At 40.4% G+C, this 26,013-nt stretch overlaps 1 protein-coding gene across 1 annotated transcript; it reads right to left on the minus strand.

Moving 5' to 3' along the window:
• Positions 1 to 11,750: 11,750 nt before the first annotated feature.
• Positions 11,751 to 26,005, minus strand: LOC146680279 (protein sel-1 homolog 3). Its single transcript, XM_085448842.1, has 24 exons — positions 25,458 to 26,005; positions 24,739 to 25,264; positions 24,493 to 24,619; positions 23,883 to 24,004; positions 23,576 to 23,691; positions 23,259 to 23,308; positions 23,016 to 23,139; positions 20,748 to 20,886; positions 20,438 to 20,584; positions 20,136 to 20,341; positions 19,859 to 20,038; positions 16,850 to 16,972; positions 16,550 to 16,690; positions 16,370 to 16,432; positions 16,114 to 16,290; positions 15,898 to 16,025; positions 15,451 to 15,534; positions 15,258 to 15,339; positions 14,998 to 15,073; positions 14,789 to 14,910; positions 14,485 to 14,606; positions 12,560 to 12,674; positions 12,303 to 12,366; positions 11,751 to 12,102 (listed from the first exon to the last, which is right to left on the minus strand). Exons 1-24 carry the CDS (start codon positions 25,695 to 25,697, stop codon positions 11,885 to 11,887), a joined length of 3,492 nt encoding a protein of 1,163 aa, XP_085304968.1. The 5' UTR covers positions 25,698 to 26,005; the 3' UTR covers positions 11,751 to 11,884.
• Between the last annotated feature and the right edge of the window lie 8 nt (positions 26,006 to 26,013).

The following is a 26,013-nucleotide window of genomic DNA, read 5'->3' on the forward strand; positions in this document are numbered from 1 at the left end:
CAAACACAGTCAGCAATCTCAGTGCGGCTCAGGAATGTTTACAAAGGGTCTGCATGGGTAACATATTCCAGCCGCTTCAGCACCACATGACTTTCTCCAATATGACATCATTCAGAAGGCATTATCTTTGATTAGCATGCACTGAACATATTCAAATGTTCATTAAACTTACAAAGAAGTATGTTTATGATTTGGTCATGATGAATTTGAACAATCTTAAAAACCGCTCTGAAGACTGAGTTAAGAAAATAACACTTTTACGACCTGGAAAGTTAACAAAGGTAAATATTCAGTAGTTTGAGAGATATCTCTCTAGGACTGCATTCCTAACAAGCAGTAAAGTGACTTATTAACATTCAAGGTCATCATTATGCTATAAACTCATTTAGCACTTGGCAACTCAAGGGATTGGCTGAGGACAATAAAATGTGTTTCTAGGACTACCCAGACTTTCTATATAAATTGACTCGTAGAAAAAGTATATTTCTAATAACTTGACATCACTTGGGTTTTTATTTCCTAAACAAACAAACTGTCCTCATGAACTGGAAAAATAAAAACAATCTTAATTCTAACCAATATAGAAATTATCTATTAGATTACATTAGTTTTGATACAGCCTCGGCCACCACATCAGATCAATTGCTCTGGGCTCCTTTGATCGGCTCCATCACCTAGTGGGGGTGGGGGGTCATAGTTTGGTCCCGCCTTCAATGTTGTGATTGGTGTGGGGGCAGGGACAGGCTTAGGGCGTCGGGGGGTTCCCCGGAGGCATCTTCCTTGGGGGGCTCAACCCGGGGTAGCGGTCATGTCCGGTTGGGGGCTCTTTTCTGACCATTTCCTCGTGGCTGCGTGCAGCGGGGCTAGGGGAGGGTCTGTGATGATGGACGTGGGTTACTGACCTGGTAGCCTGTCTGCCCCTGGGTGGGTCCGGGATGGGTGTGAGGGTCTGGGGGCGCTCCATCTCTGGGCCGGGGCCCTGGCTGGGCCTCGGGGCCTTGGGTCCTGGTTTGTGTGTTGCCGGGGTTGTGGGCGGGTGGGTGCATGGGAGCCCATCCCTGGCGCAGGGTGCCGCCGGTGTGTCGAGTCGCCTGTGGGGCTCTTCAACCGGTGGGGGAGATTGTTACACCTTGCAGGAGCTTTCTTCCCTTCAGGAACTCTCTGCAGGAGGGGGAGATACAGGAGAGGTGGAGGAAGATCTCAGCCTGGGCGTCTATTGTCTCATGTAGTCTGGAAGACGAGTGGATGGTGGGGTGGGTGCAGTTTTCTCTGTGGTGGGGTTGGGTGGACTGTCCCGGGCTCTGTGGGGCCGGGGGGCGCTGCTGCGCTGGGCCCCGGTCTGGATGGGCCTGGGCCCCCCTTTCCCTGGCGGGTCGCGGAGTGTGGGAGTGCCTACTGGGGTCAGCGGGGGAGCTGGCCCCAGGGAGGGGTCACCTGCCCCTCCCTTCCTTCCCTCCCCATCTCCAGCTGCCTCCCTCCTCCTGCTCCACCACAACCACCCACACATGCAGGGCCTTGGAGTAGGGGTATGTCACCAGGATGCAGAGGAGGCTACCCCCCCCCCCCCCCTCTGTCCCCTCTGTCCCCTTCTGGCTGCCTCTGCCTCAATTTTATCCCACAACTTAGACATTCACATTACTCACACCCTCATTACACATACATATAGGATCTTGGGGGTGGGCACGATACACGGAGTCCAAGTTACCATCAGGGTGTACGCCTCACCCCTGGCGTCGTTGCCCACCTCTCAATTTTAAATACATGTAGACATTGAGGGCTAGCAGGAGGGACTATACGCTTACCTGCTGCTACAAAATGAAGCAGGAAATGACTTTGACAGTTTTTTCTTTCTTTGTTTGTTTGTTTTTTACATCAACCTGCCTTATAGTCTCATCTTCACATTTCTAAAAACTCTGTGTTGTTGTGCACATTTGCAATTACAGGCTGCTCTTTCTCTCTTTTATAAAACTATGACTATACTTGACAGGGTTTTTTTTTTTTAGTAAATTACTACTGCACACTCTGGGATACACTCTGCCACTAATTAACAGCTGTAGTCAGTGCATACGTAGTAACAATAAAGCACGTACTCTAGCCTAATTTAAAATGGCATATTGAAATGCTACAATTACCACAACTTCAGCTGAGAGGAAAAAGCTCACCACCGTCATCCAAAGAAGAACTTAAAAATAGACAGCAATCAGAAGTACTGCAGTGTTTTTTGTTCATAAGAGAAAACAATCTACAGTCCTTAACTAATGTTTCCTGTTTTACTGAACAGAACGTAGTGTAAGTGCTGTGTGCTGTGCATTTGTCCGAGTCCAAATCGATGTTTTCAAATCACGCATCTTACGGTCAGCATTTGCATACATGTGTGAAGCATTTCCCCTTTGTTTGTTGTGCGAATGCACAGGTGAAAGTCTCTGACAGTGTGAACTGTGCATCTTTTTACTAACAGCATTAGCAGTCACATCATCACCAGTCTGTTGAAAGGCCGGTTAATCTACTTATTAACTGCAGTCCTGATGGTTTTACAGCATACGCAGGCTAGTATGTAATTACGGTGTGCTGACGGGTAAAGGTCCACAGCAGCTAAGTAACAACTGAGCACACAGCGGCCGTGGCTGGATATGATCAATTTTTCAGTGTCGAGGGTTTTTTTTTGCAGCTTTTGTAAAGTCTGCATGGGCACATGGTTGTTGTCTGAAACTGCAACACAAAATGATATTTTAAAATGATGCTGAACTGACACAAGATAAATTGGTGTTATTCATGCTTGGTCACTGAGTTAGTTTACCCTTTTTTTCTGCTGGTGAATGTCAAAATGCCAATATAAAGCTGTATAAAGCCAATTTATATGAAAGTTTGAAGAGATGGAGATCGATATATATATAGATGCACAGACAGACACACAGACAGATAGATTTGACATTTCAGATCTCCAATAAACATTATTTTCATATTCAGGAGATTGTGTGAGGATGAACAATCCTTCAGTTCAGTGCAGTTTAGCTTATGTTTATCAAACTGATTAAAATCACTTAATTCACTTGTGGTAAAAACAGAAGGCTTTGAAAATTGTATTATTTAAAAACAATTAAATTCCCAGTATATTTGCTTGTCTGTACCCACAATGGCTAATTTTTGCAGGCCTGGCTGCTCTATCAACTCACTATCTAAACTCTTTATATAACATCATCATTATATTATATTATCTGTTGCTCTCTTTCCAAAGTAATAGCAGATACAATTATAGCTATATGTAAATGAATATTTTAGAAAAGCTATTAACATTCAATTAAGCCAATCAAACAAAAATCATCAAACAATAACAACCTATTACAATGATAAGTTCAGTAAGGGTATTATAATTAACAAAACAAAATTAAATGTAGATTGAAGTTAGAAACAAAATATATATATCAAGAAACACCCCTATATTATAATTGTTTTAAAAACAAAAAATAAAAACTTCATTTAAAGCTAAACATTTTTCAAAAATCAAATCTAAATTGAAAGGAGCACATTAAACAGACAAGAAAGTAAAATTCTTAAATCCAATAAAATGATCTAATGGTAAAACTAAATAACTCTGTTCTGTTTAAAGGTTGTTCCTCCTCTGGGCTAAACAGGGTAAAAGGTGTGCTCTGCTGCACTAATAACACCTAATCACCTCATTAGGAGCCTGGCATATACTTACACATGACAGGGTGAGAAATTAAACATGGGAAGCCAGAAAAAAAGCTCTTTTGACCTGATACAAAAGGTGCACTTTTACTGATATAGTTCTGTTTTGTTTGGGTTTTTTAAAAGATATGTTTGTTATAAATGTATCATTTCATTTAAAACACACACACACACACACTTATTTTCTATGAACACTGATTCAGAAAACAACACTTAGCACAAAGTTGCCAGTACGCACCAGACTGCTACATACTTGTTCCAACAAACAGCCTCCCACTAAGTCTGACCTTTCCCTGGCTAGCTGCCTTCCCTGAGCATACTCATACTTAGTAACTCTGCACGCACTGGCAGTAAAGGCTTTACAACTTCTATTCAATGTGAGCAAAATCACTGTCCACTGTCTGAGTAACTGTGACAAAATGTAGCTTACTTTCACTGACATGGGCGGCGACATGTTTTCTCCTTGTGCATGCCCATAAAAACTCAGATTTTGAGATTCACTCTGATGAGGATGATAAATGGTGGATCTGGACTTTGTGTGCCAAAAACATTCAGTACTTTTTACTAACTGATGACATTTTTAGGCAAACAGCTTCCATGACCTTGAATTAGTCAGAGCAGTGTCATTTTTAAAATGTTGTGTGAAATTTCTTTTTAAAAACAACCCGAAAGCCCTGACAGCAGAAACCCTGTTAACATTGGTGACTTCTTTCACATTGTACCTTTGTGGTTTCACTCAATTGTTACATTTGCGCACATTAAAAATCATTTGTGCGTCCAGCAGCCAAGGAGTGCTGAGGGCTTGCCCTCTAGTCAGCCGAGGCTAAGGCCCAAATGGAAAATTCTGGGTCTGCATTGCAAGAGGGAAGGTTACACTGATTTAGACAGATCACTGTAACCTGTGGCTACAGCTGTAATGAAAATTACCCATGATGCAATTTCCCTGCAGGATTATTAAAGTTGTTTTTTTATGTGAATTAAAATTCTGATTACTGCCACCATAATGAGCCAACTGTTTGTATTCTTTTTTTGCCACCATGCAGTGAGACTAAAGCGACATTATTGTTGCAAATGGAATCTTTGTGACATGTTACGCTTTCAATTTTACACAAAAGATAAGCTTCACTGAGGATCTTTGTCATTCTCAGATTCAGACAAGCAGGGATCAAACTCTTTTCCAGGCAAGTCTTTTTCATTGCTTAATAAAGTAGGCCTCCCTCAAACATTTGTGTTCCATTTTTCAGCTTTTACATTTCAGCCAGTGATCTATACTCATTAATCAGAATCAGAATCAGAATCAGAATACTTTATTGATCCCTGGGGGAAATTATTTTTTGTTACAGTGCTCCATTTTAAACCAACATTAAGACAAGACAGACAATACACTAACTAAGAATAGTACAATATATACATATATATACATACATACATACATAAGTCACTCATAAATAAATATTTGGAAAAGAAACATGTGTAGTTGTAGCAGCAAACAGTGTGTTAAGTGGATGCGTTGTACAGGGAGATGGCCACAGGCAGGAATGATTTCCTGTGTCGTTCAGTGGTGCTTTTCGGTAATCTCAGTCTCTCACTGAACGTGCTCCTGTGACTGACCAGCATGTCATGGAGTGGGTGGGAGGTGTTATCCAACATTGTCTTTATCTTGGACAGCATCCGCCTCTCCGACACCACCTTGAGGGAGTCCAGCTCCATCCCCACAACATTGCTGGCCTTACGGATCAGTTTATTAAGTCTGTTGGCATCTGCGACCCTCAGCCTGCTCCCCCAGCATGCAACAGCATAGAGGATCGCACTGGCCACAACAGACTCATAGAAAATCCTCAGCATTTTCTGGCAGATGTTGAAGGACCTCAGTCGCCTCAAAAAATAGAGACGACTCTGGCCCTTCCTGTAAAGTGCTGTGGTGTTTTTAGCCCAGTCCAGTTTATTGTCAATGTGTACTCCAAGGTATTTATAGTCCTCCACAATGTCAACACTGACCCCCTGAATTGAAACAGGGGTCAAGTGTTTCCTGGTCTTCCTGAAGTCCACGATCAGTTCCTTGGTCTTTGCCACGTTGAGCTGCAGATGATTCTGCTCACACCACGTGACAAAGGAGTCGCCCACAGCCCGGTACTCTGTCTCATCATCCCTGCTGATGCATCCAACCACCGCAGAGTCATCAGAAAACTTCTGAAGATGGCATGTCTCTGTGCAACTGGCTTCCCGCTAACAGCGACCAAAACTGCATCGGTTGTTTTCTCCTTCTGTATACGAGTTGTGACAGCCAGCAATTGTACTGAAAAAAGAAAAAAGAAATATGCAATATACCGCAAAATAAAATGTTATCAAAGATGTTTTTGTAGAATATGAATACCAGTGTTATTTTGTGACCTATAAATGGTTAATATTACATTGGCCATGGTAAAATATTTAACTTACACCTATTAGTAGTATTGAGACTGGTATGGCATGCAGTCTGGTTGCTCCATGCAGATTTTGGGGGTAAAAATGGCTTAAAATTAATCTTGTGATGGTGAAAGTAGCTAAGCAATCGATAAAGCATGGTTGTCTATAAATCACTAGTGATCAATAGCCAAAAATACACTCACAAAATACACTCACACACACCTTTGGTCAAACTAAGTCTGCACCAGCTGGGATGTCGGCTGAAATCCTGAAATCAGACACACACAAAAACAAAAAAACAAAACAAAAAGCCTTACTTTGTGGGATAACTCTGGAGTTAAAATGTTCTGCAGGTGGTTTTTAATTCTTTTTCATTCCCTTTTATCACCTCAGCGGATTATTGTTTACCATGTTGCTAGCCACAAACACTGCCAAAGTCCATCTAAGATTGCATGGAAATATATGCTATTTTTAGGCATATTACAACTGAGCCAGGGAGTATATCATAAGCATGCAATTCCTTTATCTTACTCTTGTATCTCTGGAGGGTTTTTTTAAGCTAATTAAAACGTGGTCAGGAAGCCGGGGCATTTGCTTTCAATATGTGTCCCATTTAAGGCCGTGAGTAGCTCAGTTTGCGGATTATTGTTGAGCAAACACGTGATGTTAGCTGGGTTGTACATATGATGCACTCCCAACATTAGACTTGCATTTCTGAAAGAGATGAGTCACTCCCCGACCCTGACGAAGAAAACATGCAATGTTAATGCTGCCTCTCTGGGCTCATGAAACTCTTGCAAAAAAAAAATTGGAGTAATCTAAGGAGTTTCACTTTCTTATTAAATAAAGATTTATTTAAAAAGAAATTTTGAATGAGTGTTTTATGAGATATTTAGTGCCAGTCACTGTCTTCAAAAGCAGAGATCACATTGCAGGAAGTGTAGCTACTATGAGGGGTCAAAATTCTGTTAAATGCTGGACAAAACGTCTCTTGTAGATCTTCTAGAGAAGCTTTAGTAGAGTTGAGTTTCTTCGCAGAACTGTTCTTAAGAGAGATTGACCTGTAAATATTTGAGAAAAGGAAGAGGTGGTGGAATGCCCTACAAAACCATTCAAAACACCAGAGTAAATTTGAACTTTAAAATATTGACTCCGCAATCCAAATATTAGTTTCTATCGGAACAAGAATGCAGTGTGAAAGTTTAGATTCCTTCATAATAACCAAATAATGAAGAAGTTCAGTGAGAGTTCAATTCGGGTGGAAATGCAGGAATGAAATGCAGAGTGAAAGCTGCATTTAGCAGATGAGTTACAGAACTATTCGTGTGACACATTTGTGTTTTGGAGGCTTGTGACAGGAAGGGAGAAGGAAAAGAAGGTCAGGTCAATGCTGGTAAAGTGTTTTAGTCACATATGCAGTACACAATGTGACAATTCAAGGTCACATAAACCAGCAATCGGCCTATTAACCAATCCAAAAAATTCCAACAATCCTAATCAAATGTAAACTGCAGTTGAATCATACCAGATTTACTTCATATACTGTATCTTAAATGAAACCACGCAGACGTACAAAAATCTAAAACTAATGAAGTGAAAACAGCTGCACGTAATTTACTGGATGCTGAGCCAAAATTATGCTGTGAGTCCAGTAAAGATACTAATGAAATGTTTGTATGGTCAGTAAATCCATTTATTTAGGCCATGAAGTGATAAGGATGAGGTCAATGAGTAACAGTAATAGGTGAAAGTGCAGCAAAGATTCATTACAGTAACTACACTGACTAACAAATGTGGCTTTAAAACATTCCTGAAATATTTACTTGGGCTCTTAAACCTGCTTTTATTGAAATATCGTAGACAGCAACGGCAGGCTGTAAAATTTTGACCAGGCACACCTTAAATCTAGATAAGTTAACAAAACAATGCAGTTCTTAGGTTGGCAAACTTAAGCACCAGGTAAAGAGGTGGGCAAGAGTGAATCAGGAAATAATACCAGGTGATGTAATTAGAACACCTGTTGTTCATTTGCTAATTAACTTCTTCTCTCATTCAGTTTGGTGCTGGGAGCTGAGAAAACACCACTGCCTGCCAGTTTACAAGAAGTCTGAGTTATGGGTTATAGAGTGCGACCTGGGACCTGAGCATGTCCAGCGGGGCATGTAATTCGAGTATAGACTATCTCTGTCTAGGTGAACCCACAAGTAGTGAAGTCATGTGTGACGATTATAGGAGAGTGCCTATTAAATCAACTTAAGTATTCTCAGTTCATCTGAATATATTTTAATGGCTCTCTCTCTTATGAAATTAACTGATCTGAGGAAATAAGTGAACAAGCACTCTTGTATTAACAAAACCCGATGTTTCTCAGTCGTTTTTTAATTGTACAAAGGTGGTGTAGCACTGTAATCCCACTCCCTAAGGCAGACACGAGTAATGCACCTATTTTGACGTCAGTGACGTAGCAGCTCATGATCCATCACAGTTCACAAGTTATTGCAATGTTTGAAGTCCAGATATAAGTGAGAAGTTTTGTTGTCATTGGCTAGCTGCGTAGCACAAACTTATGAAAATTAAAACTCATTAAGGAGTCAAGGAGGCTCACAGTAGGAATTATTGTGAACTGTTGACGGATGAATGATTTGGCATCACAAATGCTTTAATGAAAAGTCCAACTTTACTTACCATATATAAGTATCACCAAGACAACATGATATTTACATTTACATATTCTTTTGGCAGTGAGTCGAGTGTAACTAACACACTTCTGTGTTAAAAAAGTGGATAGTCATGAACCCAGAAACCCATTTTACTCATGGTGTCACAGCTTTGCTATTTTAACATGAAGGTAAACGAAACCTGAGCAAATAACTCAGGATGACAGAACATAAACAGTAATTTAGTTAGCGCTTATAAGTTCCCACTGCAAACCTGGAACTTCTCTGCCGAGCACACCCACGGACTGGATGTTTTTTGTATTATTGTATATTAAGATAAGATAACCTTTAGTCCTACACGTGGGAAATTTGTTCATTCAATATCCAAATAAGTGCAAACTGTAACAGAAATACAAAAGACATAAACAGAAAAACTATACTGTTGCATGGCACTATGGAGCAGTTGCTTTCACTATTTATCACAACCAGTGAGGTTCTGTGATTTGTTCAGTTTGTTTCAGACTTCTCACAAAGTTATGAACCGATTTACGTGAAAATCCTGCCAGAGGTGTTTGACCTTGGTTCAGCTTGATTACCGCTGTTTTACAGAGCAACATATATACTGCATTTTATATCATATCTTTTCATATTCAGTTGAGGTAAGATAGAGTGAGAGGCCTCGGTTTGATGTTCTCAGGGAAATATCTTTAACAATAATCTGGATCCGTGTGTTCATACAAAAAGAAGGAATCTTCAGCTTTGGTTGGAGGTATCCACTTCTGATGTTGCGGCACTAGTGGGATAAATGGTTACAAAATAAATGGACTAAGCTTTGACAGAAACAATAAGTTTAACTGTGGCCTTATTCATATTTTTATATTCTGGTAACTGACAACTGGTAGAAATGAATTGATACCTTATTTTGCTTAACAGCATGTTAAAAAAAAGTTGTTTTGTTTTGACTTACGTCCTATGATGACCTTCACAAAAAATTTCTACCACATAAACTGCAGAAAACACTAGCCTAGAGATTACTGCAGTACGTGTAGGCAGTGTTTAAAGCCAGAGATAGACAACATCGTGGACAGAGATAGCTGAAGGAAGAGGGAGATCATTAGTCCATCCCCAAATTATACACAGACGTCACTCTACACTGACGGAGTGCCACATGGAGCTGTTTACACTGTGAAACTCCTTATTTAACTAATGACAGCTCAGTGAATACCAGCTATAAACTGCACATCATCACAAGTCACTCAGAGCTGTAAATAACTGTTATGAACTGAGTGACACTGCCTCTTCCTCATGTTCATTGGCAGCCATAGAAACACAATCCCTCAAAGGAAATTGCCCGTTATCTTTATGAATGCAGAAACAACAATACCACAGAGGCGCATTAATTTTTTTTTTAAACACTCCAACACATGCTCTAAAGTTGTGTTTGAAGTGTAACCAATTGTTATACTAACTTCCTTTCCAGCCAAACTCTCCTTAGTGATGGCGAAAACTGAGATATCGACCAAAAGCAGCAGCTTAACAGAGATTCAGTCAATATCAACTGAAATTCCACTGCTCCGGATGTATGCTGGGAACAATAGTTAAGTGCCCTGCAGGCTCATGCTGCATGTCTTGTCTCCTGAGAGACATTTATCATCAACATGCCGCTGATAGGACCAGGGACAAGCCTTAATAGTTGACTTATTAAAACACAGCTTCTGGTGTAACGTCTCATCCATCAGTGATTGATTGTTGCTTTTAAATATACATACATACACACACACACACACACACACACACACACACACACATATATATATATATATATATATATATATATATATATATATATATATATATATATATATATATATAATAAAAAACATAAATGTGACAGTTCTTCATATATATATATACACACAAACACCCAGCACGCCCCTGCGGGCGGTTTATCCTTCAAGCTCGGGTCCTCTACCAGAGGCCTGGGAGCTTGAGGGTCCTGCGCAGTATCTTAGCTGTTCCCAGGACTGCGCTCTTCTGGACAGAGATCTCCGATGTTGTTCCCGGGATCTGCTGGAGCCACTCGCCTAGCTTGGGAGTCACCGCACCTAGTGCTCCGATTACCACGGGGACCACCGTTACCTTCACCCTCCACATCCTCTCGAGCTCTTCTCGGAGCCCTTGGTATTTCTCCAGCTTCTCGTGTTCCTTCTTCCTGATATTGCTGTCATTCGGAACCGCTACATCGATCACTACGGCCATCTTCTTCTGTTTGTCTACCACCACTATGTCCGGTTGGTTAGCCACCACCATTTTGTCCGTCTGTATCTGGAAGTCCCACAGGATCTTAGCTCGGTCATTCTCCACCACCCTTGGGGGCATCTCCCATTTTGACCTCGGGACTTCCAGGTTATACTCGGCACAGATGTTCCTGTACACTATGCCGGCCACTTGGTTATGGCGTTCCATGTATGCCTTGCCTGCTAGCATCTTGCACCCTGCTGTTATGTGCTGGATTGTCTCTGGGGCATCTTTACACAGCCTGCACCTGGGGTCTTGCCTGGTGTGATAGACCCCAGCCTCTATGGATCTTGTGCTCAGAGCTTGTTCTTGTGCTGCCATGATTAGTGCCTCTGTGCTGTCTTTCAGTCCAGCTTTGTCCAGCCACTGGTAGGATTTCTGGATATCAGCCACCTCCTCTATCTGCCGGTGGTACATACCGTGCAGGGGCCTGTCCTTCCATGATGGTTCCTCGTCTCCCTCCTCTTATATATATATATATATATATATATATATATATATATATATATATATACATATATATAAAGAACTGTCACATTTATGTTTTTTATTATAAATAATAAAAACATCTCTAGATTCAGATTGTATGGTAAGCATTTTATTTTCCACAAATAAAACAAAAAAAATGATTACAGGAGAAAAATTATTAACTCAACCAAAGCAGCTTGCTCACAACCTGACCTTCTTTTCCTTCTCCCTTCCTGTCACAAGCCTCCAAAACACAAATGTGTCACACGAATAGTTCTGTAACTCATCTGCTAAATGTGTGCTCTTACAATATGTAGCGTCTGAGGCTTTTGCTGTGGCTATGGGATCACTCTTCTTGGTATCTTATGTCATAAAAGATGATAGAGGAGTGTGGTCCAGAAAGCACACAGGCACACGCCAGACGCAGTCACGGCCAAATCGCTGATCTGTCGCAACCACTGCTCCCCATTCATGGTAAGCCTTAGATTCCATGCCCCTCTGTAGGTTCTTCCCATGGTGCCATCTTGCTCCCTGTTCACGACGCCGCCATTCCTTGCCCTTAGTGCATTTGTAGGATTTCTGTTCCCTGTGTTAATTTACAAAAGAGGGAGGATGAATGGTTGTAAAGACACTTCCAGCAGCAAACATGACACTGACAGTATATAGATTATTTGCAAATTTGCAAATCATAAAAATGGGTAGTGTAAAGCAATGTATAATGAAACTGCACCATCTTGTGGCAACCACTGGCAATTAAGCGCAGTAGTGAACCACACAAATACTTACCAAGACTGCTCTGCAAAGGCACCACAACAGCAAAGATAAGGACAGAAAGAAGAGATGCATATGCCTACAAAGGATTACAAAGAAGCAGTTCACATTTCCATTCACAAAACAAAACGCCATACTCATGATGAAGATAAAATTAACATTTTTGCATTTTTCAAATACTGAAGGATGTTAATATTCTGTAGTTTGTGAGTGCAGCGTGTGGTATGTTTCCCCTTACTACACACAGCATGAGTATATCGCCTTATGCTTACCAAGAGGAGCTGTGCACCATTCTGAGTCATTCTCCTCAAGGCTTTTCCCATCTGGAGTCCAAGCAGAGCTAAAGAACAGGGCGTCACTGCCTCTTCAGCCTCCATGTCTACACATCTTAGGAGATAAACATGAAAACTGTGTTACATGAGATAAAAAATATAATATAACACGCCCTCATACCTATTTAGAAATAGCAGTAGAAGCCCACATTGAACGAGCAGATTCAAACCACTGACAGATGAATAAAACTGTTATCATATAAAATCATGTTATTGGAAAATTTGTGTCCTGGCATTAATGCGGATGGCAGTTCGCTTGAAATATTCCACTCGTTTAAACATTTTGCAGACGTAGAGTTCTCATTAAAAGATAGACTGCAGCATCACAGCATCACCTACTGGGCTGTGGTCTTCTCTTTTGAAGTCTCACCATGAGCATTTTAGCTGTCACTATGTTGTTATTTTGTAAGCAGACATGACAAACAGGGGGTGGATCTGAGTGAGACACCAAGGACATTGCACGCTCATAGCAACTTGTCCATCACAATGTGTCTATATCCTAAAGCATACACTGTGTATTTAGTCTTGATTGGAAAAAGAGGTTACATAATAAACCTCATGTATTAAATAAGAGTTGAACTGAGATAATAAATTCTGCCGGAAAATGTCTCGGAGCTGGAGTGTGTATCCCTCTTTTTATGTACTGATGACCCTGACCTCCCTGTCAGTGTGCCCTGCCTCACTGCTTTGATCCAGACTCCTCAGTTTCCGATTCAAGTGAGGATCTGTTGGATGTGCTGGAACAAGCTCCCATCCCCTGAGCCCCCAGGTGCAAGACACCGCAGGATAACCCGGGGGTCTCATGTTCCTCTGAAAGATCAGAGCTGTTTTAGTTGTACCAGAGCGATGCACCAGTCGGTTATCACTCCTCGAACACTTAAAAATAGCAAAATAGCTGGCATGTCTCAGTTACACAATGTCCTTTGGCTGCAGAGTGTCACTTGCTAGACATGTCAAAAGCATGTCATCAACCAAAAGGGTCTAAAGTATATATTAACCCTAACTACAATCTTTTCCTAAACCTGAAAAGCATGTGAAAGTAAAAGGCAATGGAAACTGAATGAAACAGCAAGTGTGTAAGTGCAAATGGGCATAACCCCCAGGCTGATAAGCCCGCGACTAATGACGCTGCCATCTCTCGAACCTTTTTTAATGGACTTTGTAAACTGCTAAAATAGGATTATCTGTCTGTTAATGTGTGAAGGCACCAAAGCCAAATGACACCTTATGCATCATGGAGAGATGCAGGCAGTATTTAGCATTTTGACATTTGCATCTTCTTCCTGTGTTTGCGTGAGTTCTCTCCAGGTACTTCAGTCCAAAGGCATGCATGTTAGGTTAATCGGTGATTCTAATTGTGAAGGGTTGTCTCTCTCTATTAGCCTTGTGACAGACTGATGACCTGTCCAGGGTGTACCCTGCAAGTTGCCCTTTGACAGCTGAGACAGTCTCCAGCTCCCCCTGCAACCCTGAACAGGATGAGTAAAAGAAAATGGATGGATGGATGGTTCTGACGCTGTGGCTGATAAGTGGGAACCACTGTTGTTAGCTAACTGCCTTTGTCAAAAACTTCAGCTCAAACTAAAGACAGATGAGCAAAGCCGGCACAACTCCACAAGAAAGGTGGATTTAGCAGTGCAGACAGACAGGAGTGGTAACTATCATTTTATCTCACACATGGCAAGAAAGTAATTTAAAAAATGTACCACTACAAAGCTTCCTGAGAATTTACATTAGGAATATTAAACCTTTGTAGTATTGTTCAAATGGCAGTATTTCAAAGTTTTACCAACGTACTAGAGATCCCATTAATGACCATCATTATTCACTGTGGTTGTGAAAGCTGATTAAATTTTAAAAAGCACCTTTTTAGGATCTTCTCCATCACCATATCCAGATCATCGTGATGCGAAACATTAACGAATCTGAGGATGCTCCGGGGAAGACTGTGGCCTTCTTGTGCCAAAACAACCAAGTTGTACATTCCCTGTGAGCCAATATGAAAAACAAAATCATAACAGCAATGATGGCTTATTCACCGAGAAAGTATCTAAATAATAACACAATACAATGCTGTTTGTTGCTTTTATTGCAGAGGGCCAGAGCCTGTGGAAGTTTAATTAAGTTTATCACAGGGTGATGAGATTATAGCTGAAGTAAATCTGTCACCTGAGGGCTGCCTGCTAGTGCTGCTCTGCTATACATTGATATGGCCTGCTCAGCCAAGGATAATGAGTCCTCTTGTGTGCCGGGGGAATGGTAGTAGTAGTAGTCTCCCATTTTCAGTAGAGCTATAAAAGAAGATAAATACTTTCTGTTCAGTGACCAGATTGACAGGGAAAATGGATTTAAAGCAAAATGAAATGAGAAAAACTCACCGAAAGGATGCGGGTCATAGTTTAATATAGAGTAGTTATGATATCTCCACTGACATTCATAACCGAGATTCAGCTCCTGCATTTCGGAGAACGAGTGCACAGTGACAATGATGATTTTAATAGAGGAATTATGTGCAATTTGTTCATCAGCTTCAATCAGAATTCCACACGTGATTGCAGGATAATGACGAAAAGCCCAGGCTGTGTTTTCTTTTAGGGTAGTCATAATGGGTTAAACCGGTGAAAGAGCATGCACTCACCTCGCACAGGTGTGCAACATTGCTTTGGGCCAAAACCAGACCAGTTTGAGCTGCCAAAAGGTACTTCACAAAGGCTTCCTGCCTGTTGGAAACACAATGAAACAAATGTGACGAAGCAAAGACAATAATAAAGAGCAGCGACAATGATTAAATGAGGGCATTTGAAAAGTAATTGAAATTAATGTTTCCCTACCAAGAGCCCTGGAGGTAGGCCTGAAGAGCCTCTCTGATCATAAATCCAAGGTGTCCATTTCGCTCACAGACCTTTTTCAGCAGACTGCATAGAGGTTAAAGGACACCTGATGTATTATGGGATATAATTAACTCCACCTAAACAGAGAATATTTTAATGTGATCTAAAAATAGTTCCAAATTGTTGAGGTCATTCTAAACACAAGCATCAACAGCTGTAGGAGGAGCCTCTTTAAATTCATAAGATACCAGAGGAACATTGGTAAGCAGAATCTCTCTGCGCCAGACAATAATGCGGTGACAGTGGCTCTTATTTTTAGATATGCAAATACTGGGTTCTGACCTTGAATTAGCCACTGTCATTGAAATTAGATGCCACTAAGCTGCAGGCTACAGTGCAACAGCCCATAACAAAGCTTTCTTCAACAAGCTAATGAAAGCCCCTTACATTACAGCTCTCTTCATATCCTGAGACACCCCTTCCAGGCTTCCCATCGAAAGGTACCGAGCAGCTTCCACTGATGCAGTGACATGACCAAACCGAGACGCGTTGAGAAACTGCTCAAAAGCAGCACTCTGCAGATCATTAAAAAAAAAACAACACAGTTTGGCTCGTTGATCATACCTGGATAAAAATCCATTTCTGAAGTTGTGGAAATCAAACCTCATTTCTCCAGGGTCTATCTGGGTCCATCCCACTGAGATGATAAATCCCCAGGTTGAACATCCCATCATCGCTCCCGTTTAAAGCAGCTTGTTCAAAGTATTTCGCTGCATTTTTGTGGTCCTTCAGTACAGTCCCATGATACCAGCCTAAACCATTCAAGGCGTTAATTGAGCCCTAAAGCAAGGAAACAGACGCCGGTATTCATAGCGAATTCACACACTGTAAACACACCAACTGACTTGTACACTCTCACCATTGCTGCTGCTTTTCTCAGCAGCCGAAAAGCTCGGGTGTAGTTTCTTTTCACTCCCTGGCCCTGAACGAATCAACATCAATCAGTGAATCGATAACTGTCAAAACACAGACGTCGCACACACATGCACACATCGTTCAATTCAATTGTAAAATAGCCATTTTTACTATCTTACACTACCTTCATCAGGAGGATGGAGTAGTCGTACATCGCAGAGGGATCCTTCATTTGCATAGCACTTCTCTCAATCCATTTCGCCGCACTCACTATGTCCTTTGAGACTCCATTTTGTCCCCAGTACAGCATTGTTCCCATGCGTTTCTAAAGTTAATGGAGTTTTTATTAGCCTATTCTGAACACTGACTGTGCTATTGACCACGAAGGAGAAATTAAAGTATGACTGAATTTGAACGGGTCACATGCACATATTTCAACAGTTCATCTTGTCAGAAGTCAAAAGATTTCGTGTAGCTCACATACCTGAGATTCGATGTCTCCTCTCTCTGCTTGGAATTTCAGATACTGGAAATCATCTTTTGTCTCATGTGTCAGTCTGTTTAAATCTTCTTCATTGTTTAAATAGATATGTTCAGTTGAGTGTTGCTTTAGAAAAGACAAACAGATGTGTTATGATAGTAAACAACTGGTGATACTAGCACTATGAGTAAAAACGCTACCGTCACTATATTTGACTACTACAGTTACAGCGGTTAATTTACCAGCCATCAGAAGACGGGTACACTGTGGTAATAAATGGATGGAAATGGACAGCAACAATACTCAGGTAAGTTGTTCTGGTTGAATGATACTTAATTGGTACTAAGGGGCTCAAAGTGTGCCAAGAAATCATCACACACCAATACAAGGCAGGATGGATAAGGTTCATGCTTTCATGTTTACACCAAATTCTCATCCTAACATCTAAATGTGGCAACAGAAATTGCTTCCAACCTCAAATTGTCCATTTTTGATGAGCCTTTGTGAACTGTTGCCTCAGTTTGCTGTTCTTAGCTGACAGGACTGGCAACCAGTGTTGTGCGTTCAGAGAAGGTCTTCTGCATACCTTGCACGTGTCCTACTTTTCCCTTCCAATCTGCTCGAAGCATTCTAGCCAGTCTTCCCTGTTCTCTGATATTAACGAGGTATTAACACCCAGATATGAAACATTTACCCCTTTTTGGAGCATGTAAACCCTAGACACGGTTGTGCGGTAAAATCCCAGTTGATCAGCAATTTCTGAAATACTCAGACCAAGCCATCTGCTACTAGCAACCATGTCACGTTCAACATCACTTAAATCAGCACTTTTCCCTATTTTACAGCAGATTGTTCTCATTCAGTAGGCTGTCTCAACCATGTCTAAATTCTTAAATGCATTCAGTTGTTGATTCTGACTGACTGATTACAGAATTGGCTGATTTATGTTACTGAGCAGTTTAACAGGTATACCTTAAAAACGGGCAAATCATGATTATGTGGAAAAATAATAGACTAGAAATGGCTTTTATACCAGTCTATTGACTGAACTGTAATTGTAAAGTTAATAATATATAAAGAAAGAGTGAATTGGGGATTTAGGGAGCTACAAAAGTAAACAAAAGTTGTGGCGTTGAAAGAAAAAGCCACAGTATAATTGGAAAAAAAAAGTGTAATCTTGTCGTCTTGATTATCTTATTTTCATAATCACTGGAAGATAAAATTTGAATTTGAATTAAAATTAAAGACGCTGTGTTTGTGAGTTCGAGTTTAATGGCCTTTTAGAGCTTTTTCAGTAGAATGCTGCAGCTTGAACAATGAGAGCCGAGACAGAGAACCCAGATTGTGCAACACTTTTTTTTATAGCCACTTTAAATAATCTCAAGATACAGTCAAAGGTTAAAAACAAAAGAAACTAGCAACTAGCTTTTTCCTTTTTTTGTTTTCAAGTTAACAAATCAAAGTCTGCCCAAGCCTGACTGACAGGCAACATAAGCTAACAACCCAGCACAGTCACAACACTGAGATTTAAATAGTGCTGAATCCTGATTGGTGCACAGAAGTGCATGACATCATTGTTTTGTCTTTAAGCTGAGCCCACACCACCGAGAAGAGACAAAACAACACGAAAAGAAAGAGAGGTGGTTTTCGTTGCTTTTATCAAGATTGGATTCAGGGGGTTGTTGTCAGCTCTTAAAAAGCTCGGTCAATATGCCACGGAAAAATGATCACTACTAGGCTTGCTACAGTTGTTTTCTAGGTGCACTGCCTTGTTGAAGCTGGAATAGACAGTAAGGTCTCTCTGCTGTTTTCATGTACCTCTGTTCATTAGAAGCATGCTTATTTAAATACTCGAAGAATCAACAGGAAATCAGTCGGATGTAGCCTTTTCTCATAGTGCGCTCCTCATCTTTCAAGTGCAGTTCCTCCATTCATCAATACAGCTAAATCATTCACAAATGGCTGGACTAACAGACACATTGTTATCATATTCTGAAGGCAGAATGTCATTTCCACAGCATGCGTGCATGTTTGTATGAATACATTTGTGTCTGAATGGCTCTTTTCATACTGCGCTTTGTGTGTTTTTAAGCTAAGCTCGCTGTAGTTGCATATTCAATACACGGATATGAGAGAGGTATCAATCTTTTCATCTTATTCTTTAAAAAAAACTTTAAAGGAAATAAATACGCAGATCTAGCTTTTTGAATATACTTTAACAAACTGTATGTTATAGCATATCTTATATGAGCCCATGTAACAAATTCCCTCACCCCATATATAAGCCCCTCACCCCAACCTCCCTCCCCTCAACCCAACTGGTCGTGGCAGATGGCCGCTCCTAGTTTCTTAATGTTAAAAGGGAGTTTTTCCTTCCCACTGTCACCAAAGCGCTTGCTCATAGAGGGTCATATGATTGTTGGTGTTTCCTTTGTAGGGTCTTTACCTTACAACAGAAAGCACCTTAAGGCTGCTGTTAAATAAATACAATTGAAATGAAAGATGTAATTATATTTTTGTTTCGGTAATACTGTTGTATAATGAAGAGGCAAAGGTAAGCAGATAAGCAGCAGACAACAGAGATAACCACTTGATACTGATTAAGTAACACTATGTTAAGGAGGAGCAGGGATGAGGCGGAGGGTTGCAAAGTGGCTTACAGAGTCAGTATCAGCAACAGACAAGCTAGAGCAGCATAAAACTGAAATATACTTTAATTATCCCAGGCTTGATTAATCATTTACTGGAATAAAATATTTATAGTACAGCCTACAAGAGATCTGGCTATCTAATGTTCAGATGATTATCAGCTGAGTGATTCTCTGACGTGTGCTGGCATTAAAATCAGCTGCTATCAGCTAATCTGTTTGAACTGTTGGCTCAGCTTGACTTCATGCCCTGCATGAACTAACGCCACTCTCAACTTACACGAACTCCTCTATTATCAAGGCTATTATTAGTTATTCAAATAAAAACACAAATTCAGAAGTGATCTTAATGATCTAAACATACCTTGTTTTCATATATCCTGGAACTGTCGATACAGGTCTGCGTTCCAATGTTGGAATAGTAGCTATAAGCCATTTCCAAGTCTTTAGGAAACCCATCAATTCCCATCAAGTGTTTGTACCCTGCATGCATCAGGGCAAAACGGTCATCACCTAAGGCACCAATCAAACTATAGACGTGACCCTGAAAAATGCAAGGGGGTTAGTATTACCTGTTACATGCAAATTGCTTTACGTGCGATAAAATAGTAATTAAGATACAACGAAGGCACTGACTGTACCTGCTCATAATTGACTGAATGTCCCAGGCCGGAGAGATGGATGGTGGCCAATAAGAGAGATGCTCTGTGATTTCCTAAGCAGGAGGATTCTTGTAACGCAGCCATTGATTGGGATGTGATTTTCATTTGTGCTTTATCCACAGAGAACATTGTTCCGACTGTCTCCTCAAACAAAACGCTCCCGAGATCCTTCAAGTTTAAAGACCCTTCAGAAACAGATAGGTGTTTATTAAATAATGTATCCTCTATAAATCAGATATTTTATGGTGATTGAGGTTATAACCAGATAAAAAAATATCTACCTGTTCTGATTTCCACCTCCTTTCTTAGCAAGAGCTGAAAGAGAGTGCTGTACTTTATCTGTGTTTCAAACGTCCATGTTTGTGTGCATGTTTTCTCTTTTGATGCAAACTGACCCAACAGCCTTAAGAAGTCGGGGGTACAGACATCTGAAATGAAACAAAAAAAGGAACCTGTTCACAGCGTTCTTTCCATACTCAATGGGTGCACTTTCAGTGTATTGACACACTTGATATTAGGTCTCTTAAAGGTCACTCCACCCAGAATGGTGCAACATGGCTTTTATAGGAAATATAAAAAAATTTTTTTTACCTCTACTTACTGGCGACAGGAGGTAATTCTCATTCACTTCTTGCATAAAAGCTTTTGTAAATGCTCTTATTTCCTGACACTCTTGGTGAATCCTCTGCAATTCATTTAATGTTGGCATGGAGGGAAGTTGGTTTTTGATCTGTGATATGAATAAATCTGTATTTGAAATTAGCATTAACAGGCATAAAACAGAGGAAATAGGAAGTATTAAGCCTAGTTAATGGTCATCATGACATCACCGCAGCCTCATGAGTATTTATACCGTCATATGAGGTGTGCCAGACTCACTGCAGTCTTCTCCTGAATGGTAAATGTCATCGCCTTGAAAAAATGTATGCGTCACCACTTGTACAAGAATGGAAAAAGTCGCAATCAAAAGCTAACGTTTTTTTTCTCAGTTGTTGCAATAATGTGTCATCTCTTCAAGCTATTGCAGCATCTTCATCTCTGTAATCTAAGAATATCTGATCTGTACTGATTTATAATTGAAATAGTGATAAAGTGATGTTGTATCAGTGGGCAAAAGATTAAGCAAACAATGTCCCTCGTGTTTAGTTCTATTTTGGTTTGGGTTTAAGATATTTAGGATACAATTGTCTTTAAAATGTAACTACTGTGCTCTTTTCCAGTTTTGTTTCTTTATTCTTATCTTTCCTTGATTCACAGCCTAAAATCGTAGCAATATTTTACTGGCCCTTGGTGCATCCTCTTGGTTTACCCACTATCTAATACAAGCCGTTATAGTTCCTCTCCCTTTATACACATTTTAGTCTAGATTCATATGATTGGAGGCTTGACCAGCAAGTGTGTGGGGTTTCTGTGCTCACAGTGAGAACTGTGCTTGAGATGACCCTATTACAGATATCAGATGACAATGACATCATAAAGATTCACAAGCAGGAAAAAACTGTCTGAAAATGAATGTTCAGAGGGATTTGGCCTCCCTGAAGACTTGACCTTTGGCTTGTAGGGATTATTTTCACAAAAACCATCATTGTTTAAAAGTTCCATCATTGCTAATAGTATGGTGGTCAGACGTTTACACTCATCATGGGCATGAATGTCATGGTAATGTGGGGCTTTTAGTGATGAATACTGTTGTTTTTCAAGGCTGGAATGATTGAACAATATATCTGTAATGGTTGTAAAAAAATCACACATATACAAAACACTCATTTAGATCTTTTAAAAGGTGGTTCAGGAGGTTCTATCTCTTATTCTTGTTTAGAATATTTACTAAAACTAGTAGTTTATCCTTACATGCATAAAATGATTTATTTGGCAGCACTTGCTGGATTACCAAAGCTCAGAACTTATTTAGCATCATGCTGCTGGTTACTGATACACTGCAAAAAGTGGATGGAATAACGAAGAAGGAGAACTACCTCAAAAAAAATTACGTTTAGCTCAAACAGCTAGACAGTTGAAACTTGTATAAAATTGGATATTCCAATAATGATCCCGAACACACATCAGAACTGGTTTTGGAATGGATATGCTTCTGCAATGGTTTTCCCAAAGCCCCGACCTCAACCTGATAGAAAATTTGTGGGCTACACCTACAAGCCTGATCTGTGCCAGTAAAACCAACCAATTTGTAAGAACTCTCCCAACTCTGCCAAGAGGAGCAGGCAAATATCCAGCCGGAATTCTGCCCATTTGAATTAGAATGAAGTTTCTTGATGGCTACCAAAAGTCCAGTGGAGGTGCAAATTTCTGAAGAACCATACACCCATCCATTTGCTTTGACTTATCCAGGGATGAATAAATGAACGATTAAAGGACATTTAGCAAATAATTAATCAAATATTAGTCGGGGTGTATGCATATATTTCAACTGGTATGTATAATTTTGATCCTGTGTGGATTAGAAAAACTCCAAAATGCATCCAAACTTGTGTACCCAATTTTTGAAACTTTTTAAAAGATGACTGCAGTACAATCAATCCAATCCAGAAAAGAACAGTTCAAAAAATAATTTTAAAAAATTATCATGACCTGCATGATGGGTGTGTGTAAAATTCTTACCAAAACTGCATATATATGGCAGATAATAAGGAAAAACCTACAATGTCCACTAATGCATATGATTTTATCACTGCCTCATTTCATTACCTGTGTACTCTTACACGTGGTCAGGCTGTTTGCTGACATAATTTGGCATGAAACATTAATACTTTATGACCTTGAGATCATAATACACTGTTTTAGAGTGAGGCTGTGCTAGAAAGCAAAGCAAATGAATACATTTTACCTCTTTACACTTACCTGTTTGGTTCCAAAACGGTAGTATCTGATAGGCCCAAAATACCCACGGATGCCTTGTAAGTAACTGCCTCCTCCAATCACAAAGTATCCATCTGTGTCATCGTAATGAATGCTGTCCTGAAATCTATGACATTTAATACCACTCAAACCAGCAATCACAATCACTGAGCAAACAATATTTATTTTCCAGAAACTTGGCAACAGTGTGTTTTGCTTATTTTATACCAAAAATCATAATCGTACTTGTATAAATGTTTCTGAGTTTGACCATCCCATGTGGTTTCCAGCAGCACCTAAAAGTCAAACATAACAATACATGAGTCCTGAAAAACCTGCTCAGCTTTAAACAACTCCAAATTGCAGTACACACTGCAATCGCCTGGAGTTTCCCAGCTGGAAATAAACCATCTTTCAAGATCTTACAGCTGTTCCAAAGGGAAACAAAAGCTAGAAGTCCAAAGAAAACCCAGCAGAAAAAGAATGACTATAAGATGTTGCCAGAGCATTATTTTGATTTTTATTCCTCATCCCACCACCAGAGTCATTCTTTGGCGTTTTACCTCTGAGTCCTGTATGTAATAGTCTAATCTAATCCATTTCAAGAGAGGCAACATTGCTTGGACTTGAAATGCTTCATCTTCTCCAGTTATCTTTCGTGCCTGAATTATGATGTTCCCTGTACGGCACATATGACAGTCGTGAATTTCACCACAGGAGATCCAAAGCTCCTTATTAATACATATTTTTTGTGCTAGCAATATTAATAAATCACATCTGCGCAAAAACCACAAATCTTCACTCACAATCATGTTGTGACACCTCTTTGTAATCCCCTATCAGGTGTACACATGAGCTGGCATGACCCACCTGTGTTCGTAAGCTGCATCAGAACTGTGTCATATAAATTTTTTCTATTGACATGATGGATGATCCCACAGAGCTTCTTCTGACACCATTTCAGTAGGTATATCCACACAGATAAGGTGACGCTGGAAGCCAAGCAATGAAACATGATTTGACAAATCATTTCTTCATCCACTCAAGCATGAGGTTGAATTTAAAACGCGGCGCTGTCTGTTAAAAATGCCTGACCTCGCTGTCTTTCATTGACCGTAAGTAAAAAGCTTATATGCTCTGGTGAAGCGGCTTGGTGAAGCTTGTAAAGTCATTTAAAAAGACACTGAAGTAAAACTAAAAGTAGAGTGTGTTCTAACTGATGCCTGCACTGAAAAGGAAATGATCAGTGACTTGTGACCTGTCATTCTGCTGATATAAACACAAAGCAGAGCTATTATGTACTTTATATTTGAGGAAAATGGGCCAGAGAGTACCTTTGAAACATATAATATGAAACACTCTGTTTCACTTAATCCTTTGATTCAACATTTGGAAACTCAGCTGGAGATTTTTCATGCTGTGTGGCTGAACTTCATACTAAATAAGTTCCAGCTAAAATGAGGTAAATTAGAAGTCCAACCTGGGCTGTGTCACAGCGTGACGCCGGGTTCTCTCTAGAGCTCTGTCAATAAAAGGCTGGAACCTGCGGATCACTCCAAAGCGCTCACCAGTACTTGCCAGAGGGAACTTTAGCATATCGATTATGTCTGGGATCAAACAGAACAGCGAAAGGCTCCGTTTGCAAACACTTGCATGTGTTCTTTAAAAGCTTTGGAGATAAAGATGAGACATGCAGAGGAAATGACAATGTGATTAAGGGTCAAACCTGATTCATGTGGACACTGATGGATTCTGTGGCTGGTCATCTGCCACATTAGTTGAGCCGACCATGACGGGCAACCAGTGGGAGGTTTACTTGGCCGCTCAGAGGGTGGAATTATCTGCAGCGCTTTATAAATCCTCAACATGGAGCTGTGGTATGTGCTGAGTTCACTGCCATTTTTAAAGCTGCCCAGCCAACCACGGACTGTCACATTCTGTGTGTCCAAAATGTTCCTGTTGAAAAAGTCGCGTTGATATGAAATGGACGGAGGCAGTCTAAGCAGCACCTGGTGGATCCTGTAGTCACGGAGTCTGCTGCTTTTCCATTTTCTCCTGAAGACCACTAAATCTGTCTTCTGCAATGTGGACACCACCACCTCAACTGCAAGCTGACATTGCCCAGAGCACTGATACCGCACGCGGACCACCGAGCCATCTACCACTTTGTCAGGGACGGTGTCAAACCCTATAAAATTGTCAGGCGGGGTCTCACTGCTGTGGGCTGAAATGACTTGTGAAGCACACTGTCCCTGGGTGAAGAGAAGGAAAAGAAATACACTTAAATGAACATAAAGGGAAAACAGACTTGCATGAAGTTTCATTCTCTCAACCAAATTTGAAAAATTTATCACCAGTTAGTTACTAACTGCTTGTAGTAGTGTATATCGAAAAACGAGAGCAGTCTCCTGTGAGCAGAATAAGTGAGTGAATAAAATTGCTTACCATTAGAGCAGAAGCAGTGAAAATCTGTCCAAAAATGATGACATGAAACACATTCATCTTTTGTTGTTGTTTAAAACTGAATAAAAACCACAAGCAAATTTGACATTCAGAGTGGTAAGTAACATTGGCTCTCACTGTTTGACACTTCCAGAAAACATTTCCAAACAGCCGTGCAATGGGTGTACCATTGCAATGCAGCATTACCTGAAATTCTGGTGTTTCAAGTTCAGTGATTAGCATGCTTTTAAAGGGCTAGCGCCCACGAGGGCTCGGCTATATTTACTCTTGATGTGTAATAAAAGTGTTGTTTGATTCACTTTATTAGTGATTGTATTTGGGACCTTTCCATAAGAGTGAAGCATCAGAGCTGACTTAATCTGATGTACGTGAGCCAAGACTTTGTCATCACCCTGCGTCCTCTGTGGCCAACGCGCTTACGCAAGACTTTGAAGAAATATGATCTGAAAAACAACCTGATATGGCAGCCAAAATTAATTACCCATGGGCCACTGACTGTTTATGTTTCAAAGTCAAGGGCATGACATGTGCTAATGTT

This window comes from Copadichromis virginalis, linkage group LG23, assembly GCF_057382275.1.
Source record: "Copadichromis virginalis isolate Kocher_CV1m ecotype Utaka linkage group LG23, C_Virginalis_male_GT1.1, whole genome shotgun sequence".
In the NCBI taxonomy this organism is placed as follows: Eukaryota; Metazoa; Chordata; class Actinopteri; order Cichliformes; family Cichlidae; genus Copadichromis; species Copadichromis virginalis.

Bases quoted from the DNA above. Each gene is read 5' to 3' on its own strand.
- LOC146680279 (XM_085448842.1), bottom strand. From the start codon at position 25,697: ATGCTAATCACTGAACTTGAAACACCAGAATTTCAGGTAATGCTGCAT. The intron at 23,140-23,258 runs GTACGATTATGA...TAAATGTCATAG, and splicing joins ACTCAGAAACATTTATACAA to ATTTCAGGACAGCATTCATT. The intron at 16,973-19,858 runs GTATGTTTAGAT...TCTTTTCTAAAG, and splicing joins CCAGGATATATGAAAACAAG to CAACACTCAACTGAACATAT.